The 19790-nt window shown below is 51.8% G+C and overlaps 1 protein-coding gene across 1 annotated transcript in view; it reads right to left on the bottom strand.

The window, feature by feature from the left end:
* Positions 1 to 615: 615 nt before the first annotated feature.
* The window catches only part of LOC129844834 (testis-expressed protein 30-like), a 53409-nt gene continuing 34234 nt past the window's right edge, over positions 616 to 19790 (bottom strand). The window contains exons 4-5 of the mRNA XM_055912985.1: positions 2158 to 2372; positions 616 to 1941 (exon numbers count right to left, since the gene is read on the bottom strand). Coding sequence (XP_055768960.1) covers positions 1732 to 1941; positions 2158 to 2372 — 425 coding nt within the window. The 3' untranslated portion in view covers positions 616 to 1731. The remainder of the gene's footprint in view (positions 1942 to 2157; positions 2373 to 19790) is intronic.

Raw genomic sequence — 19790 nt, forward strand, 5'->3', positions numbered from 1 at the left:
CTCCACCCCTTTCTATGTCTAATATCTGATCAAGGAAATATAAAATGTCATCACCCGGCTTTAAAAGGTACAGCAGCACCACGAAAACATCACACGTCCGTTCAGAACGTTTCCTCACCACCAAATGTGAGTGATCGGAGGAGGTCCCGTCGCGGGTAACGAGAGCGGCTGGAACTCCTGACCACCAAATGTGAGTGATAGGAGGAGGTCCCGTCGCAGGTAACGAGAGCGGCTGGAACTACATTCTGCACATTTTAAATGAAACATCTGATGTCAACAGTAGCGGTGCGTGGGTAAAACCTATATTACAACCTATTATTTATTTAACCTTTATTTAACTAGGCAAGTCAGTTAAACACAAATACTTATTTACAATGACGGCCTACCAGAAGGCAAAAGGCCTCCTGCGGTGACGGGGAACTGGGATTATAAATATAGGACAACAAAACACATCACGACAAGAGAAGACGACCCACCGCGACATAAAGAGAGACCCAAGACAACATGTGTTGTGATCATTGCGTTGTTTGCTCTATAACCTGTTAACCCACATGCCTTGCGACCGTGATATAAAGGCCTAAAGGCTGAGACAATAAGAAAGACACAGTGGCAGAATAAATTCAACCTCATCTTTGTTTTATTACAAAATGGCAACCTCTGTCCAGTGACGTCCACGAAGCATTTCGGATGTACAGTAACAGACAGCTACATGACATTCAGCATGGTCAATCAAGTTGTTTCAGATATTTTCGGACCACTAAACAATTATTGATTTAGAACCACAGAGAGTAACCGCAAGTCACAAACAAAACAAGAGCTGCCTTATTCCAGCACCATTTCAAATTCATCAAATCAACTCTGCTTAGTCCAATAGTGACAACTAAAAGAGACCCCAAAACAATTTAGTCCAATCAATTTAAGCTAAATATGATGTGGCTGTCCATGGCTCTGATTTCTGTGTGTGTGTGTGTGTGTTCGTGCAAGTAGAAAACACGCTGACTCACCCTACTTGTAGAGAAACGCCAATGACATCCTCCTCTCTTTCATGTTGCTGAAACAGTCTTTCACTCTGTCATTCAGTACACACTTTTAGTTTTTGTTGCCCTAGGCTACCTGGATAAAATGCTTGCTCGCTAGCCTAACTTCCATTCGTGGGCAACGTTAGCTAGTTAACATGAGCCTTCTACATCTAGCTACATATTGAAAACCCATTCTATCAGGCCAGGTAAACAACAATGTATGAACTAATGGCTGGATCAGTATCACCGTTATAATCATTGGCCAGTACAGAGAATGAAGTAAAAGTAAAAAGTCCACATCCCCATCTCCCATCCACGGCTAATTTAGGAAAGAGACAACTTTAGCTAGCTGGCTAGCTAGCCACCGGAGGACGACAACACAACGAGATGCAACAATTCCATTTTGTTTTTCTGTCAATGACGTTTGCTCTCAACGGGATTTGACACTTTCACAGTTGTGTTCGGTGCAATGTGACAAATACAACTTGATTTGATTTGGTACAGATATTTGAGGAAGTTTGTCTTCCCTGAATACACGCCACTAGAAGGCACCGGTCCGTTTCAGAGAAGCAACCCGCACGCTGTATTATTCAAGGCAAATCTATGTCAATACCTTTAGCCCAAAATAAAAAAAATATATATAAAAGTATATATTTATTCTTCATTATAAGCACAACACATTCATAATATAAACTGGATGTATGATAACACACTACGGAATGTGTGGCGCAACAACAACTTTCGGATCTACAGTCAGCTTCATGCAAATTTGATCCCGAATCCATGATAAGACATGTGAGTTGACTTCATCCAGGGCAGACTCCTCAGCCCTTCCCTTCATTGTAAGTCCATGGTTGCCTCCTTCAATCCAGCGAACAGTCGTTGGACACTTCATCTCTTTTACAACATTCTCCAGAAGGACCTGGACACGCGGAGGAAATCATTACTGCAGAAACACAACATTGGGATCATATGTTTCTTCCAGCCTATCAGTTATAAAAAAATACATCAATAAAATATCACACAGAATCAAAGAAAGAGAGAGCTGTGCATGTCATAAACATGGTTAACGGTGTCTGTCTGATCACTCCGATCTGCTGTCATTTAAGGTCCAAAAGACGCCCAACGCCATTCTCACCTTCTCACACATGTTGTCTGCAGTGCCAGACAGAAACAACACAGGCACCTCCTTAGGCAGCCCCCTGAGGTCCTCACTCCGCTGGCGATGGCTGTGGGTCTGTCCTGGAGGGTGTAGGGGGAAGGACAGACAGACTAGGCCAGCTACTGCATCCTCTGGTCTAACACTGAGCTGCCTGGCCAGAGCAGAGGCAGCTCGAGCCCCCATAGAACGGCCTAAAGTGGAGGGGACACAGTGAGTAGCCTCCACCATGTCAACATGATGTGTATTCAGCAGTATCTTCATACACTAACCTATAATATTTGATCTGTCTTGAAATTGACTGCTAAAGAATAACTCATTATGACATCAGTAACCCCTAATACTGAGATAGGTATACCGGTACATATATCCCTGCCTGGTGAAAAACAGGGCCACTGGACCAGAGAAAAAGTAGACCAGAGATACAGTAGACCAGGGGTCAGAGGTACAGTAGACCAGGGGTACAGTAGACCAGGGGTCAGAGATACAGTAGACCAGGGGTCAGAGGTACAGTAGACCAGGGGTCAGAGGTACAGTAGACCAGGGGTCAGAGATACAGTAGACCAGGGGTCAGAGATACAGTAGACCAGGGATCAGAGATACAGTAGACCAGGGATACAGAGATACAGTAGACCAGGGGTACAGAGATACAGTAGACCAGGGGTCAGAGGTACAGTAGACCAGGGGTCAGATATACAGTAGACCAGGGGTCAGAGATACAGTAGACCAGGGGTACAGTAGACCAGGGGTCAGAGGTACAGTAGACCAGGGGTCAGAGATACAGTAGACCAGGGGTACAGTAGACCAGGGGTACAGTAGACCAGGGGTCGGAGATATAGTAGACCAGGGGTACAGTAGACCAGGGGTCAGAGATACAGTAGACCAGGGGTACAGTAGACCAGGGGTACAGTAGACCAGGGGTCAGAGATACAGTAGACCAGGGGTCAGAGATACAGTAGACCAGGGGTCAGAGGTACAGTAGACCAGGGGTCAGAGATACAGTAGACCAGGGGTACAGCAGACCAGGGGTACAGTAGACCAGGGGTCAGAGATACAGTAGACCAGGGGTCAGAGGTACAGTAGACCAGGGGTACAGAAGACCAGGGGTCAGAGATACAGTAGACCAGGGGTCAGAGGTACAGTAGACCAGGGGTCAGAGATACACTAGACCAGAGATACAGTAGACCAGGGGTCAGAGATACAGTAGACCAGGGGTCAGAGATACACTAGACCAGAGATACAGTAGACCAGGGGTCAGAGATACAGTAGACCAGGGGTCAGAGATACACTAGACCAGAGAAAAAGTAGACCAGGGGTCAGAGATACAGTAGACCAGGGGTCAGAGATACAGTAGACCAGGGGTCAGAGGTACAGTAGACCAGGGGTACAGTAGACCAGGGGTCAGAGGTACAGTAGACCAGGGGTACAGTAGACCAGGGGTCAGAGATACAGTAGACGAGGGGTCAGAGATACAGTAGACCAGGGGTACAGTAGACCAGGGGTACAGTAGACCAGGGGTACAGTAGACCAGGGATCAGAGATACAGTAGACCAGGGGTCAAAGATACAGTAGACCAGGGGTCAGAGAAACAGTAGACCAGGGGTCAGAGGTACAGTAGACCAGGGGTCAGAGATACAGTAGACCAGGGGTACAGTAGACCAGGGGTCAGAGGTACAGTAGACCAGGGGTCAGATGTACAGTAGACCAGGGGTCAGAGACACAGTAGACCAGGGGTACAGTAGACCAGGGGTCAGAGGTACAGTAGACCAGGGGTCAGAGGTACAGTAGACCAGGGGTCAGAGATACAGTAGACCAGGTGTCAGAGATACAGTAGACCAGGGGTCAGAGATACACTAGACCAGAGATACAGTAGACCAGGGGTCAGAGATACAGTAGACCAGGGGTCAGAGGTACAGTAGACCAGGGGTACAGTAGACCAGGGGTCAGAGGTACAGTAGACCAGGGGTACAGTAGACCAGGGGTCAGAGATACAGTAGACCAGGGGTCAGAGATACAGTAGACCAGGGGTACAGTAGACCAGGGGTACAGTAGACCAGGGATCAGAGATACAGTAGACCAGGGGTCAAAGATACAGTAGACCAGGGGTCAGAGAAACAGTAGACCAGGGGTCAGAGGTACAGTAGACAAGGGGTCAGAGATACAGTAGACCAGGGGTACAGTAGACCAGGGGTCAGAGGTACAGTAGACCAGGGGTCAGATGTACAGTAGACCAGGGGTACAGTAGACCAGGGGTCAGAGACACAGTAGACCAGGGGTACAGTAGACCAGGGGTCAGAGGTACAGTAGACCAGGGGTCAGAGGTACAGGAGACCAGGGGTCAGAGATACATTAGACCAGGGGTACATTAGACCAGAGGTACAGTAGACCAGGGGTCAGAGGTACAGTAGACCAGGGATCAGAGATACAATAGACCAGGGGTACAGTAGACCAGGGGTCAGAGATACAGTAGACCAGGGGTCAGAGATACAGTAGACCAGGTGTCAGAGATACAGTAGACCAGGGGTCAAAGATACAGTAGACCAGGGGTCAGAGACACAGTAGACCAGAGATACAGTAGACCAGGGGTCAGAGATACAGTAGACCAGGGGTACAGTAGACCAGGGGTACAGTAGACCAGGGGTCAGAGATACAGTAGACCAGGGGTCAGAGATACAGTAGACCAGGGGTCAGAGGTACAGTAGACCAGGGGTCAGAGATACACTAAAAAAGGGGTCAGAGATACAGTAGACCAGGGGTACAGTAGACCAGGGGTACAGTAGACCAGGGGTCAGAGGTACAGTAGACCAGGGGTCAGAGATACAGTAGACCAGGGGTCAGAGATACAGTAGACCAGGGGTACAGAGGTACAGTAGACCAGGGGTCAGAGATACAGTAGACCAGGGGTACAGAGATACAGTAGACCAGGGGTCAGAGACACAGTAGACCAGGGGTCAGAGATACAGTAGACCAGGGGTCAGAGATACAGTAGACCAGGGGTCAGAGATACAGTAGACCAGGGGTCAGAGGTACAGTAGACCAGGGGTCAGAGATACAGTAGACCAGGGGTCAGAGATACAGTAGACCAGGGGTCAGAGATACAGTAGACCAGGGGTCAGAGGTACAGTAGACCAGGGGTCAGAGATACAGTAGACCAGGGGTCAGAGATACAGTAGACCAGGGGTACAGTAGACCAGGGGTCAGAGATACAGTAGACCAGGGGTACAGTAGACCAGGGGTACAGTAGACCAGGGGTCAGAGATACAGTAGCCCAGGGGTCAGAGATACAGTAGACCAGGGGTCAGAGATACACTAGACCAGGGGTCAGAGATACAGTAGACCAGGGGTCAGAGGTTCAGTAGACCAGGGGTCAGAGATAAAGTAGACCAGGGGTCAGAGATACAGTAGACCAGGGGTCAGAGATACAGTAGACCAGGGGTCAGATATACAGTAGACCAGGGGTCAGAGGTACAGTAGACCAGGGGTCAGAGATACAGTAGACCAGGGGTACAGTAGACCAGGGGTCAGAGATACAGTAGACCAGGGGTCAGATATACAGTAGACCAGGGGTCAGATATACAGTAGACCAGGGGTCAGAGATACAGTAGACCAGGGGTCAGAGATACAGTAGACCAGGGGTCAGAGATACAGTAGACCAGGGGTCAGAGGTACAGTAGACCAGGGGTCAGAGATACAGTAGACCAGGGGTCAGAGATACAGTAGACCAGGGGTCAGAGATACAGTAGACCAGGGGTCAGAGATACAGTAGACCAGGGGTCATAGATACAGTAGACCAGGGGTCAGAGGTACAGTAGACCAGGGGTACAGTAGACCAGGGGTCAGAGATACAGTAGACCAGGGGTCAGAGGTACAGTAGACCAGGGGTCAGAGATACAGTAGACCAGGGGTCAGAGATACAGTAGACCAGGGGTCAGAGGTACAGTAGACCAGGGGTACAGTAGACCAGGGGTCAGAGATACAGTAGACCTGGGGTACAGTGGACCAGGGGTCAGATATACAGTAGACCAGGGGTCAGAGATACAGTAGACCAGGGGTACAGTAGACCAGGGGTCAGATATACAGTAGACCAGGGGTCAGAGATACAGTAGACCAGGGATCAGAGATACAGTAGACCAGGGGTCAGAGATACAGTAGACCAGGGGTCAGAGTTACAGTAGACCAGGGGTACAGTAGACCAGGGGTCAGAGATACAGTAGACCAGGGGTACAGTAGACCAGGGGTCAGAGATACAGTAGACCAGGGGTCAGAGATACAGTAGACCAGGGGTACAGTAGACCAGGGTTCAGATATACAGTAGATCATGGGTCAGAGGTACAGTAGACCAGGGGTCAGAGATACAGTATACCAGGGGTAAGAGGTACAGTAGACCAGGGGTCAGAGATACAGTAGACCAGGGGTCAGAGATACAGTAGACCAGGGGTCAGAGGTACAGTAGACCAGGGGTACAGTAGACCAGGGGTCAGAGATACAGTAGACCAGGGGTCAGAGATACAGTAGACCAGAGGTAGAGTAGGCCAGGGGTCAGAGATACTGTAGACCAGGGGTCAGAGATACAGTAGACCAGGGGTCAGAGATACAGTAGACCAGGGGTCAGAGATACAGTAGACCAGGGGTACAGTAGACCAGGGGTACAGTAGACCAGGGGTACAGTAGACCAGGGGTAAGAGATACAGTAGACCAGGGGTACAGTAGACCAGGGGTCAGAGATACAGTAGACCAGGGGTCAGAGATACAGTAGACCAGGGGTACAGTAGACCAGGGGTCAGAGATACAGTAGACCAGGGGTACAGTAGACCAGGGGTCAGAGATACAGTAGACCAGCGGAACAGTAGACCAGGGGTACAGTAGACCAGGGGTCAGAGATACAGTAGACCAGGGGTCAGAGATACAGTAGACCAGGGGTACAGTAGACCAGGGGTCAGAGATACAGTAGACCAGGGGTCAGATAAACAGTAGACCAGGGGTCAGAGATACAGTAGAACAGGGGTACAGTAGACCAGGGGTCAGATATAAGGTAGACCAGGGGTCAGAGACACAGTAGACCAGGGGTACAGTAGACCAGGGGTCAGAGATACAGTAGACCAGGGGTACAGTAGACCAGGGGTCAGAGACACAGTAGACCAGGGGTCAGAGATACAGTAGACCAGGGGTCAGAGATACAGTAGACCAGGGGTCAGAGATACAGTAGACCAGGGGTACAGTAGACCAGGGGTCAGAGATACAGTAGACCAGGGGTCAGAGATACAGTAGACCAGAGGTCAGAGATACAGTAGACCAGGGGTACAGTAGACCAGGGATCAGAGATACAGTAGACCAGGGGTCAGAGGTACAGTAGACCAGGGGTACAGAGGTACAGTAGACCAGGGGTCAGAGATACAGTAGACCAGGGGTACAGAGATACAGTAGACCAGGGGTCAGAGATACAGTAGACCAAGGGTCAGAGACACAGTAGACCAGGGGTCAGAGATACAGTAGACCAGGGGTCAGAGATACAGTAGACCAGGGGTCAGAGATACAGTAGACCAGGGGTCAGAGGTACAGTAGACCAGGGGTCAGAGATATAGTAGACCAGGGGTCAGAGATACAGTAGACCAGGGGTCAGAGATACAGTAGACCAGGGGTCAGAGGTACAGTAGACCAGGGGTCAGAGATACAGTAGACCAGGGGTCAGAGATACAGTAGACCAGGGGTACAGTAGACCAGGGGTCAGAGATACAGTAGACCAGGGGTACAGTAGACCAGGGGTACAGTAGACCAGGGGTCAGAGATACAGTAGCCCAGGGGTCAGAGATACAGTAGACCAGGGGTCAGAGATACACTAGACCAGGGGTCAGAGATACAGTAGACCAGGGGTCAGAGGTTCAGTAGACCAGGGGTCAGAGATACAGTAGACCAGGGGTCAGAGATACAGTAGACCAGGGGTACAGTAGACCAGGGGTCAGAGATACAGTAGACCAGGGGTCAGAGATACAGTAGACCAGGGGTCAGATATACAGTAGACCAGGGGTCAGAGGTACAGTAGACCAGGGGTCAGAGATACAGTAGACCAGGGGTACAGTAGACCAGGGGTCAGAGATACAGTAGACCAGGGGTCAGATATACAGTAGACCAGGGGTCAGAGATACAGTAGACCAGGGGTCAGATATACAGTAGACCAGGGGTCAGAGGTACAGTAGACCAGGGGTCAGAGATACAGTAGACCAGGGGTACAGTAGACCAGGGGTCAGAGATACAGTAGACCAGGGGTCAGATATACAGTAGACCAGGGGTCAGAGATACAGTAGACCAAGGGTCAGAGACACAGTAGACCAGGGGTCAGAGATACAGTAGACCAGGGGTCAGAGATACAGTAGACCAGGGGTCAGAGATACAGTAGACCAGGGGTCAGAGGTACAGTAGACCAGGGGTCAGAGATACAGTAGACCAGGGGTCAGAGATACAGTAGACCAGGGGTCAGAGATACAGTAGACCAGGGGTCAGAGGTACAGTAGACCAGGGGTCAGAGATACAGTAGACCAGGGGTCAGAGATACAGTAGACCAGGGGTACAGTAGACCAGGGGTCAGAGATACAGTAGACCAGGGGTACAGTAGACCAGGGGTACAGTAGACCAGGGGTCAGAGATACAGTAGCCCAGGGGTCAGAGATACAGTAGACCAGGGGTCAGAGATACACTAGACCAGGGGTCAGAGATACAGTAGACCAGGGGTCAGAGGTTCAGTAGACCAGGGGTCAGAGATACAGTAGACCAGGGGTCAGAGATACAGTAGACCAGGGGTACAGTAGACCAGGGGTCAGAGATACAGTAGACCAGGGGTCAGAGATACAGTAGACCAGGGGTCAGATATACAGTAGACCAGGGGTCAGAGGTACAGTAGACCAGGGGTCAGAGATACAGTAGACCAGGGGTACAGTAGACCAGGGGTCAGAGATACAGTAGACCAGGGGTCAGATATACAGTAGACCAGGGGTCAGAGATACAGTAGACCAGGGGTCAGATATACAGTAGACCAGGGGTCAGAGGTACAGTAGACCAGGGGTCAGAGATACAGTAGACCAGGGGTACAGTAGACCAGGGGTCAGAGATACAGTAGACCAGGGGTCAGATATACAGTAGACCAGGGGTCAGAGATACAGTAGACCAGGGGTCAGAGATACAGTAGACCAGGGGTCAGAGATACAGTAGACCAGGGGTCAGAGATACAGTAGACCAGGGGTCAGAGGTACAGTAGACCAGGGGTCAGAGATACAGTAGACCAGGGGTCAGAGATACAGTAGACCAGGGGTCAGAGATACAGTAGACCAGGGGTCAGAGATACAGTAGACCAGGGGTCAGAGATACAGTAGACCAGGGGTCAGAGATACAGTAGACCAGGGGTACAGTAGACCAGGGGTCAGAGATACAGTAGACCAGGGGTACAGTAGACCAGGGGTACAGTAGACCAGGGGTCAGAGATACAGTAGCCCAGGGGTCAGAGATACAGTAGACCAGGGGTCAGAGATACACTAGACCAGGGGTCAGAGATACAGTAGACCAGGGGTCAGAGGTTCAGTAGACCAGGGGTCAGAGATACAGTAGACCAGGGGTCAGAGATACAGTAGACCAGGGGTACAGTAGACCAGGGGTCAGAGATACAGTAGACCAGGGGTCAGAGATACAGTAGACCAGGGGTCAGATATACAGTAGACCAGGGGTCAGAGGTACAGTAGACCAGGGGTCAGAGATACAGTAGACCAGGGGTACAGTAGACCAGGGGTCAGAGATACAGTAGACCAGGGGTCAGATATACAGTAGACCAGGGGTCAGAGATACAGTAGACCAGGGGTCAGATATACAGTAGACCAGGGGTCAGAGGTACAGTAGACCAGGGGTCAGAGATACAGTAGACCAGGGGTACAGTAGACCAGGGGTCAGAGATACAGTAGACCAGGGGTCAGATATACAGTAGACCAGGGGTCAGAGATACAGTAGACCAGGGGTCAGAGATACAGTAGACCAGGGGTCAGAGATACAGTAGACCAGGGGTCAGAGATACAGTAGACCAGGGGTCAGAGGTACAGTAGACCAGGGGTCAGAGATACAGTAGACCAGGGGTCAGAGATACAGTAGACCAGGGGTCAGAGATACAGTAGACCAGGGGTCAGAGATACAGTAGACCAGGGGTCATAGATACAGTAGACCAGGGGTCAGAGGTACAGTAGACCAGGGGTACAGTAGACCAGGGGTCAGAGATACAGTAGACCAGGGGTCAGAGGTACAGTAGACCAGGGGTCAGAGATACAGTAGACCAGGGGTCAGAGATACAGTAGACCAGGGGTCAGAGATACAGTAGACCAGGGGTCAGAGATACAGTAGACCAGGGGTCAGAGGTACAGTAGACCAGGGGTACAGTAGACCAGGGGTCAGAGATACAGTAGACCTGGGGTACAGTAGACCAGGGGTCAGATATACAGTAGACCAGGGGTCAGAGATACAGTAGAACAGGGGTACAGTAGACCAGGGGTCAGATATACAGTAGACCAGGGGTCAGAGATACAGTAGACCAGGGATCAGAGATACAGTAGACCAGGGTTCAGAGATACAGTAGACCAGGGGTCAGAGTTACAGTAGACCAGGGGTACAGTAGACCAGGGGTCAGAGATACAGTAGACCAGGGGTACAGTAGACCAGGGGTCAGAGATACAGTAGACCAGGGGTCAGAGATACAGTAGACCAGGGGTACAGTAGACCAGGGTTCAGATATACAGTAGATCATGGGTCAGAGGTACAGTAGACCAGGGGTCAGAGATACAGTAGACCAGGGGTAAGAGGTACAGTAGACCAGGGGTCAGAGATACAGTAGACCAGGGGTCAGAGATACAGTAGACCAGGGGTCAGAGGTACAGTAGACCAGGGGTACAGTAGACCAGGGGTCAGAGATACAGTAGACCAGGGGTCAGAGATACAGTAGACCAGAGGTAGAGTAGGCCAGGGGTCAGAGATACTGTAGACCAGGGGTCAGAGATACAGTAGACCAGGGGTCAGAGATACAGTAGACCAGGGGTCAGAGATACAGTAGACCAGGGGTACAGTAGACCAGGGGTACAGTAGACCAGGGGTACAGTAGACCAGGGGTCAGAGATACAGTAGACCAGGGGTCAGAGATACAGTAGACCAGGGGTACAGTAGACCAGGGGTCAGAGATACAGTAGACCAGGGGTACAGTAGACCAGGGGTCAGAGATACAGTAGACCAGCGGTACAGTAGACCAGGGGTACAGTAGACCAGGGGTCAGAGATACAGTAGACCAGGGGTCAGAGATACAGTAGACCAGGGGTACAGTAGACCAGGGGTCAGAGATACAGTAGACCAGGGGTCAGATAAACAGTAGACCAGGGGTCAGAGATACAGTAGACCAGGGGTACAGTAGACCAGGGGTCAGATATACAGTAGACCAGGGGTCAGAGACACAGTAGACCAGGGGTACAGTAGACCAGGGGTCAGAGATACAGTAGACCAGGGGTACAGTAGACCAGGGGTCAGAGACACAGTAGACCAGGGGTCAGAGATACAGTAGACCAGGGGTCAGAGATACAGTAGACCAGGGGTCAGAGATACAGTAGACCAGGGGTACAGTAGACCAGGGGTCAGAGATACAGTAGACCAGGGGTCAGAGATACAGTAGACCAGAGGTCAGAGATACAGTAGACCAGGGGTACAGTAGACCAGGGATCAGAGATACAGTAGACCGGGGGTCAGAGGTACAGTAGACCAGGGGTACAGTAGACCAGGGGTCAGAGTTACAGTAGACCAGGGGTCAGAGATACAGTAGACCAGGGGTCAGAGATACAGTAGACCAGGGGCCAGAGATACAGTAGACCAGGGGTACAGTAGACCAGGGGTCAGAGATACAGTAGACCAGGGGTCAGAGATACAGTAGACCAGGGGTCAGAGGTACAGTAGACCAGGGGTCAGAGACACAGTAGACCAGGGGTACAGTAGACCAGGGGTCAGAGATACAGTAGACCAGGGGTACAGTAGACCAGGGGTCAGAGACACAGTAGACCAGGGGTCAGAGATACAGTAGACCAGGGGTCAGAGATACAGTAGACCAGGGGTCAGAGATACAGTAGACCAGGGGTACAGTAGACCAGGGGTCAGAGATACAGTAGACCAGGGGTCAGAGATACAGTAGACCAGAGGTCAGAGATACAGTAGACCAGGGGTACAGTAGACCAGGGATCAGAGATACAGTAGACCAGGGGTCAGAGGTACAGTAGACCAGGGGTACAGAGGTACAGTAGACCAGGGGTCAGAGATACAGTAGACCAGGGGTACAGAGATACAGTAGACCAGGGGTCAGAGATACAGTAGACCAGGGGTCAGAGACACAGTAGACCAGGGGTCAGAGATACAGTAGACCAGGGGTCAGAGATACAGTAGACCAGGGGTCAGAGATACAGTAGACCAGGGGTCAGAGGTACAGTAGACCAGGGGTCAGAGATACAGTAGACCAGGGGTCAGAGATACAGTAGACCAGGGGTCAGAGATACAGTAGACCAGGGGTCAGAGGTACAGTAGACCAGGGGTCAGAGATACAGTAGACCAGGGGTCAGAGATACAGTAGACCAGGGGTACAGTAGACCAGGGGTCAGAGATACAGTAGACCAGGGGTACAGTAGACCAGGGGTACAGTAGACCAGGGGTCAGAGATACAGTAGCCCAGGGGTCAGAGATACAGTAGACCAGGGGTCAGAGATACACTAGACCAGGGGTCAGAGATACAGTAGACCAGGGGTCAGAGGTTCAGTAGACCAGGGGTCAGAGATACAGTAGACCAGGGGTCAGAGATACAGTAGACCAGGGGTACAGTAGACCAGGGGTCAGAGATACAGTAGACCAGGGGTCAGAGATACAGTAGACCAGGGGTCAGATATACAGTAGACCAGGGGTCAGAGGTACAGTAGACCAGGGGTCAGAGATACAGTAGACCAGGGGTACAGTAGACCAGGGGTCAGAGATACAGTAGACCAGGGGTCAGATATACAGTAGACCAGGGGTCAGATATACAGTAGACCAGGGGTCAGAGATACAGTAGACCAGGGGTCAGAGATACAGTAGACCAGGGGTCAGAGATACAGTAGACCAGGGGTCAGAGGTAAAGTAGACCAGGGGTCAGAGATACAGTAGACCAGGGGTCAGAGATACAGTAGACCAGGGGTCAGAGATACAGTAGACCAGGGGTCAGAGATACAGTAGACCAGGGGTCAGAGGTACAGTAGACCAGGGGTACAGTAGACCAGGGGTCAGAGATACAGTAGACCAGGGGTCAGAGGTACAGTAGACCAGGGGTCAGAGATACAGTAGACCAGGGGTCAGAGGTACAGTAGACCAGGGGTCAGAGATACAGTAGACCAGGGGTCAGAGATACAGTAGACCAGGGGTCAGAGATACAGTAGACCAGGGGTCAGAGGTACAGTAGACCAGGGGTACAGTAGACCAGGGGTCAGAGATACAGTAGACCAGGGGTCAGATATACAGTAGACCAGGGGTCAGAGATACAGTAGACCAGGGGTACAGTAGACCAGGGGTCAGATATACAGTAGACCAGGGGTCAGAGATACAGTAGACCAGGGATCAGAGATACAGTAGACCAGGGGTCAGAGATACAGTAGACCAGGGGTCAGAGTTACAGTAGACCAGGGGTACAGTAGACCAGGGGTCAGAGATACAGTAGACCAGGGGTACAGTAGACCAGGGGTCAGAGATACAGTAGACCAGGGGTCAGAGATACAGTAGACCAGGGGTACAGTAGACCAGGGTTCAGATATACAGTAGATCATGGGTCAGAGGTACAGTAGACCAGGGGTCAGAGATACAGTAGACCAGGGGTAAGAGGTACAGTAGACCAGGGGTCAGAGATACAGTAGACCAGGGGTCAGAGATACAGTAGACCAGGGGTCAGAGGTACAGTAGACCAGGGGTACAGTAGACCAGGGGTCAGAGATACAGTAGACCAGGGGTCAGAGATACAGTAGACCAGAGGTAGAGTAGGCCAGGGGTCAGAGATACTGTAGACCAGGGGTCAGAGATACAGTAGACCAGGGGTCAGAGATACAGTAGACCAGGGGTCAGAGATACAGTAGACCAGGGGTACAGTAGACCAGGGGTACAGTAGACCAGGGGTACAGTAGACCAGGGGTCAGAGATACAGTAGACCAGGGGTACAGTAGACCAGGGGTCAGAGATACAGTAGACCAGGGGTCAGAGATACAGTAGACCAGGGGTACAGTAGACCAGGGGTCAGAGATACAGTAGACCAGGGGTACAGTAGACCAGGGGTCAGAGATACAGTAGACCAGCGGTACAGTAGACCAGGGGTCAGAGATACAGTAGACCAGCGGTACAGTAGACCAGGGGTACAGTAGACCAGGGGTCAGAGATACAGTAGACCAGGGGTCAGAGATACAGTAGACCAGGGGTACAGTAGACCAGGGGTCAGAGATACAGTAGACCAGGGGTCAGATAAACAGTAGACCAGGGGTCAGAGATACAGTAGACCAGGGGTACAGTAGACCAGGGGTCAGATAAACAGTAGACCAGGGGTCAGAGACACAGTAGACCAGGGGTACAGTAGACCAGGGGTCAGAGATACAGTAGACCAGGGGTATAGTAGACCAGGGGTCAGAGACACAGTAGACCAGGGATCAGAGATACAGTAGACCAGGGGTCAGAGATACAGTAGACCAGGGGTCAGAGATACAGTAGACCAGGGGTACAGTAGACCAGGGGTCAGAGATACAGTAGACCAGGGGTCAGAGATACAGTAGACCAGAGGTCAGAGATACAGTAGACCAGGGGTACAGTAGACCAGGGATCAGAGATACAGTAGACCGGGGGTCAGAGGTACAGTAGACCAGGGGTACAGTAGACCAGGGGTCAGAGTTACAGTAGACCAGGGGTCAGAGATACAGTAGACCAGGGGTCAGAGATACAGTAGACCAGGGGCCAGAGATACAGTAGACCAGGGGTACAGTAGACCAGGGGTCAGAGATACAGTAGACCAGGGGTCAGAGACACAGTAGACCAGGGGTCAGAGGTACAGTAGACCAGGGGTCAGAGATACAGTAGACCAGGGATCAGAGATACAGTAGACCAGGGGTCAGAGATACAGTAGACCAGGGGTCAGAGATACAGTAGACCAGGGGTACAGTAGACCAGGGGTACAGTAGACCAGGGGTCAGAGGTACAGTAGACCAGGGGTCAGAGATACAGTAGACCAGGGGTCAGAGATACAGTAGACCAGGGGTCAAAGATACAGGAGACCAGGGGTACAGTAGACCAGGGGTCAGAGGTACAGTAGACCAGGGGTCAGAGATACAGTAGACCAGTGGTCAAAGGTACAGTAGACCAGGGGCCAGAGATACAGTAGGCCAGGGGTACAGTAGACCAGGGGTCAGATATACAGTAGACCAGGGGTAGAGTAGACCAGGGGTCAGAGATACAGTAGACCAGGGGTCAGAGATACAGTAGACCAGGGGTCAGAGATACAGTAGACCAGGGGCCAGAGATACAGTAGGCCAGGGGTACAGTATTCCAGGGGTCAGAGATACAGTAGGCCAGGGGTCAGAGATACAGTAGACCAGGGGAACAGTAGACCAGGGGTACAGCAGAACAGGGGTCAGAGATACAGTAGGCCAGGGGTCAGAGATACAGCAGACCAGGGGTACAGTAGACCAGGGGTACAGTAGACCAGGGGTACAGTAGGCCAGGGGTCAGAGATACAGTAGGCCAGGGGTCAGAGATACAGTAGGCCAGGGGTCAGAGATACAGTAGACCAGGGGAACAGTAGACCAGGGGTACAGTAGACCAGGGGTACAGCAGAACAGGGGTCAGAGACACAGTAGACCAGGGGTCAGAGATACAGTAGACCAGGGGTCAGAGATACAGTAGACCAGGGGTCAGAGATACAGTAGACCAGGGGTACAGTAGACCAGGGGTCAGAGATACAGTAGACCAGGGGTCAGAGATACAGTAGACCAGAGGTCAGAGATACAGTAGACCAGGGGTACAGTAGACCAGGGATCAGAGATACAGTAGACCAGGGGTCAGAGGTACAGTAGACCAGGGGTACAGTAGACCAGGGGTCAGAGATACAGTAGACCAGGGGTCAGAGATACAGTAGACCAGGGGTCAGAGATACAGTAGACCAGGGGCCAGAGATACAGTAGACCAGGGGTACAGTAGACCAGGGGTCAGAGATACAGTAGACCAGGGGTCAGAGATACAGTAGACCAGGGGTCAGAGGTACAGTAGACCAGGGGTCAGAGATACAGTAGACCAGGGATCAGAGATACAGTAGACCAGGGGTCAGAGATACAGTAGACCAGGGGTCAGAGATACAGTAGACCAGGGGTACAGTAGACCAGGGGTACAGTAGACCATGGGTCAGAGGTACAGTACACCAGGGGTCAGAGATACAGTAGACCAGGGGTCAGAGATACAGTAGACCAGGGGTCAAACATACAGGAGACCAGGGGTACAGTAGACCAGGGGTCAGAGGTACAGTAGACCAGGGGTCAGAGATACAGTAGACCAGGGGTCAAAGGTACAGTAGACCAGGGGCCAGAGATACAGTAGGCCAGGGGTACAGTAGACCAGGGGTCAGATATACAGTAGACCAGGGGTACAGTAGACCAGGGGTCAGAGATACAGTAGACCAGGGGTCAGAGATACAGTAGACCAGGGGTCAGAGATACAGTAGACCAGGGGCCAGAGATACAGTAGGCCAGGGGTACAGTATTCCAGGGGTCAGAGATACAGTAGACCAGGGGAACAGTAGACCAGGGGTACAGCAGAACAGGGGTCAGAGGTACAGTAGACCAGGGGTCAGAGATACAGTAGACCAGGGGTCAGAGATACAGTAGACCAGGGGTCAAAGATACAGGAGACCAGGGGTACAGTAGACCAGGGGTCAGAGGTACAGTAGACCAGGGGTCAGAGATACAGTAGACCAGGGGTCAAAGGTACAGTAGACCAGGGGCCAGAGATACAGTAGGCCAGGGGTACAGTAGACCAGGGGTCAGATATACAGTAGACCAGGGGTACAGTAGACCAGGGGTCAGAGATACAGTAGACCAGGGGTCAGAGATACAGTAGACCAGGGGTCAGAGATACAGTAGACCAGGGGCCAGAGATACAGTAGGCCAGGGGTACAGTATTCCAGGGGTCAGATACAGTAGACCAGGGGAACAGTAGACCAGGGGTACAGCAGAACAGGGGTCAGAGATACAGTAGGCCAGGGGTCAGCGATACAGTAGACCAGGGGTACAGTAGACCAGGGGTACAGTAGACCAGGGGTCAGAGGTACAGTAGACCAGGGGTCAGAGAAACAGTAGACCAGGGGTCAGAGATACAGTAGACCAGGGGTCAAAGATACAGGAGACCAGGGGTACAGTAGACCAGGGGTCAGAGGTACAGTAGACCAGTTGTCAGAGATACAGTAGACCAGGGGTCAAAGGTACAGTAGACCAGGGGCCAGAGATACAGTAGGCCAGGGGTACAGTAGACCAGGGGTCAGATATACAGTAGACCAGGGGTACAGTAGACCAGGGGTCAGAGATACAGTAGACCAGGGGTCAGAGATACAGTAGACCAGGGGTCAGAGATACAGTAGACCAGGGGCCAGAGATACAGTAGGCCAGGGGTACAGTATTCCAGGGGTCAGAGATACAGTAGACCAGGGGAACAGTAGACCAGGGGTACAGCAGAACAGGGGTCAGAGATACAGTAGGCCAGGGGTCAGAGATACAGTAGACCAGGGGTACAGTAGACCAGGGGTACAGTAGACCAGGGGTACAGCAGAACAGGGGTCAGAGATACAGTAGGCCAGGGGTCAGAGAAACAGTAGGCCAGGGGTCAGAGATACAGTAGACCAGGGGAACAGTAGACCAGGGGTACAGTAGACCAGGGGTACAGCAGAACAGGGGTCAGAGATACAGTAGGCCAGGGGTCAGAGATACAGTAGACCAGGGGTACAGTAGACCAGGGGTCAGAGATACAGTAGACCAGGGGTCAGAGATACAGTAGACCAGGGGTCAGAGATACAGTAGACCAGGGGTACAGTAGACCAGGGGTCAGAGATACAGTAGGCCAGGGGTCAGAGATACAGTAGACCAGGGGTCAGAGATACAGTAGACCAGGGGTACAGTAGGCCAGGGGTCAGAGATACAGTAGACCAGGGGTACATCAGACCAGGGGTCAGAGATACAGTAGACCAGGGGTCAGAGATACAGTAGACCAGGGGTACAGTAGACCAGGGGTCAGAGATACAGTAGACCAGGGGTCATACAGTAGACCAGGGGTCAGAGATACAGTAGACCAGGGGTCAGAGATACAGTGGACCAGGGGTCAGAGATAACGTAAACCAGGGGACAGAGATACAGTAGACCAGGGATCAGAGATACAGTAGACCAGGGGTCAGAGATACAGTAGACCAGGGTTACAGTAGACTAGGGGTCAGAGATACAAGAGACCAGAGATACAGTAGACCAGGGGTACAGTAGACCAGGGGTCAGAGATACAGTAGACCAGGGGTCAGAGATACAGTAGACCAGGGGTACAGTAGACCAGGGGTCAGAGATACAGTAGACCAGGGGTCAGATACAGTAGACCAGGGGTCAGATACAGTAGACCAGGGGTCAGAGATACAGTATACCAGGGGACAGAGGTACAGTAGACCAGGGGTCAGAGATACAGTAGACCAGTGGTCAGAGACACAGTAGACCAGGGGTCAGAGATACAGTAGACCAGGGGTCAGAGATACAGTGGGTCAGAGATACAGTAGACCAGGGGTCAGAGATACAGTAGACCAGGGGTCAGAGATACAGTAGACCAGGGGTCAGAGATACAGTAGACCAGGGGTACAGTAGACCAGGGGTCAGAGATACAGTAGACCAGGGGTCAGAGATACAGTAGACCAGGGGTCAGAGATACAGTAGACCAGGGGCCAGAGATACAGTAGGCCAGGGGTACAGTATTCCAGGGGTCAGAGATACAGTAGACCAGGGGAACAGTAGACCAGGGGTACAGCAGAACAGGGGTCAGAGATACAGTAGGCCAGGGGTCAGCGATACAGTAGACCAGGGGTACAGTAGACCAGGGGTACAGTAGACCAGGGGTCAGAGGTACAGTAGACCAGGGGTCAAAGATACAGGAGACCAGGGGTACAGTAGACCAGGGGTCAGAGGTACAGTAGACCAGGGGTCAGAGATACAGTAGACCAGGGGTCAAAGGTACAGTAGACCAGGGGCCAGAGATACAGTAGGCCAGGGGTACAGTAGACCAGGGGTCAGATATACAGTAGACCAGGGGTACAGTAGACCAGGGGTCAGAGATACAGTAGACCAGGGGTCAGAGATACAGTAGACCAGGGGTCAGAGATACAGTAGACCAGGGGCCAGAGATACAGTAGGCCAGGGGTACAGTATTCCAGGGGTCAGAGATACAGTAGACCAGGGGAACAGTAGACCAGGGGTACAGCAGAACAGGGGTCAGAGATACAGTAGGCCAGGGGTCAGAGATACAGTAGACCAGGGGTACAGTAGACCAGGGGT

Source organism: Salvelinus fontinalis, unplaced genomic scaffold (assembly GCF_029448725.1).
Source record: "Salvelinus fontinalis isolate EN_2023a unplaced genomic scaffold, ASM2944872v1 scaffold_0238, whole genome shotgun sequence".
NCBI classification, from domain to species: Eukaryota; Metazoa; Chordata; class Actinopteri; order Salmoniformes; family Salmonidae; genus Salvelinus; species Salvelinus fontinalis.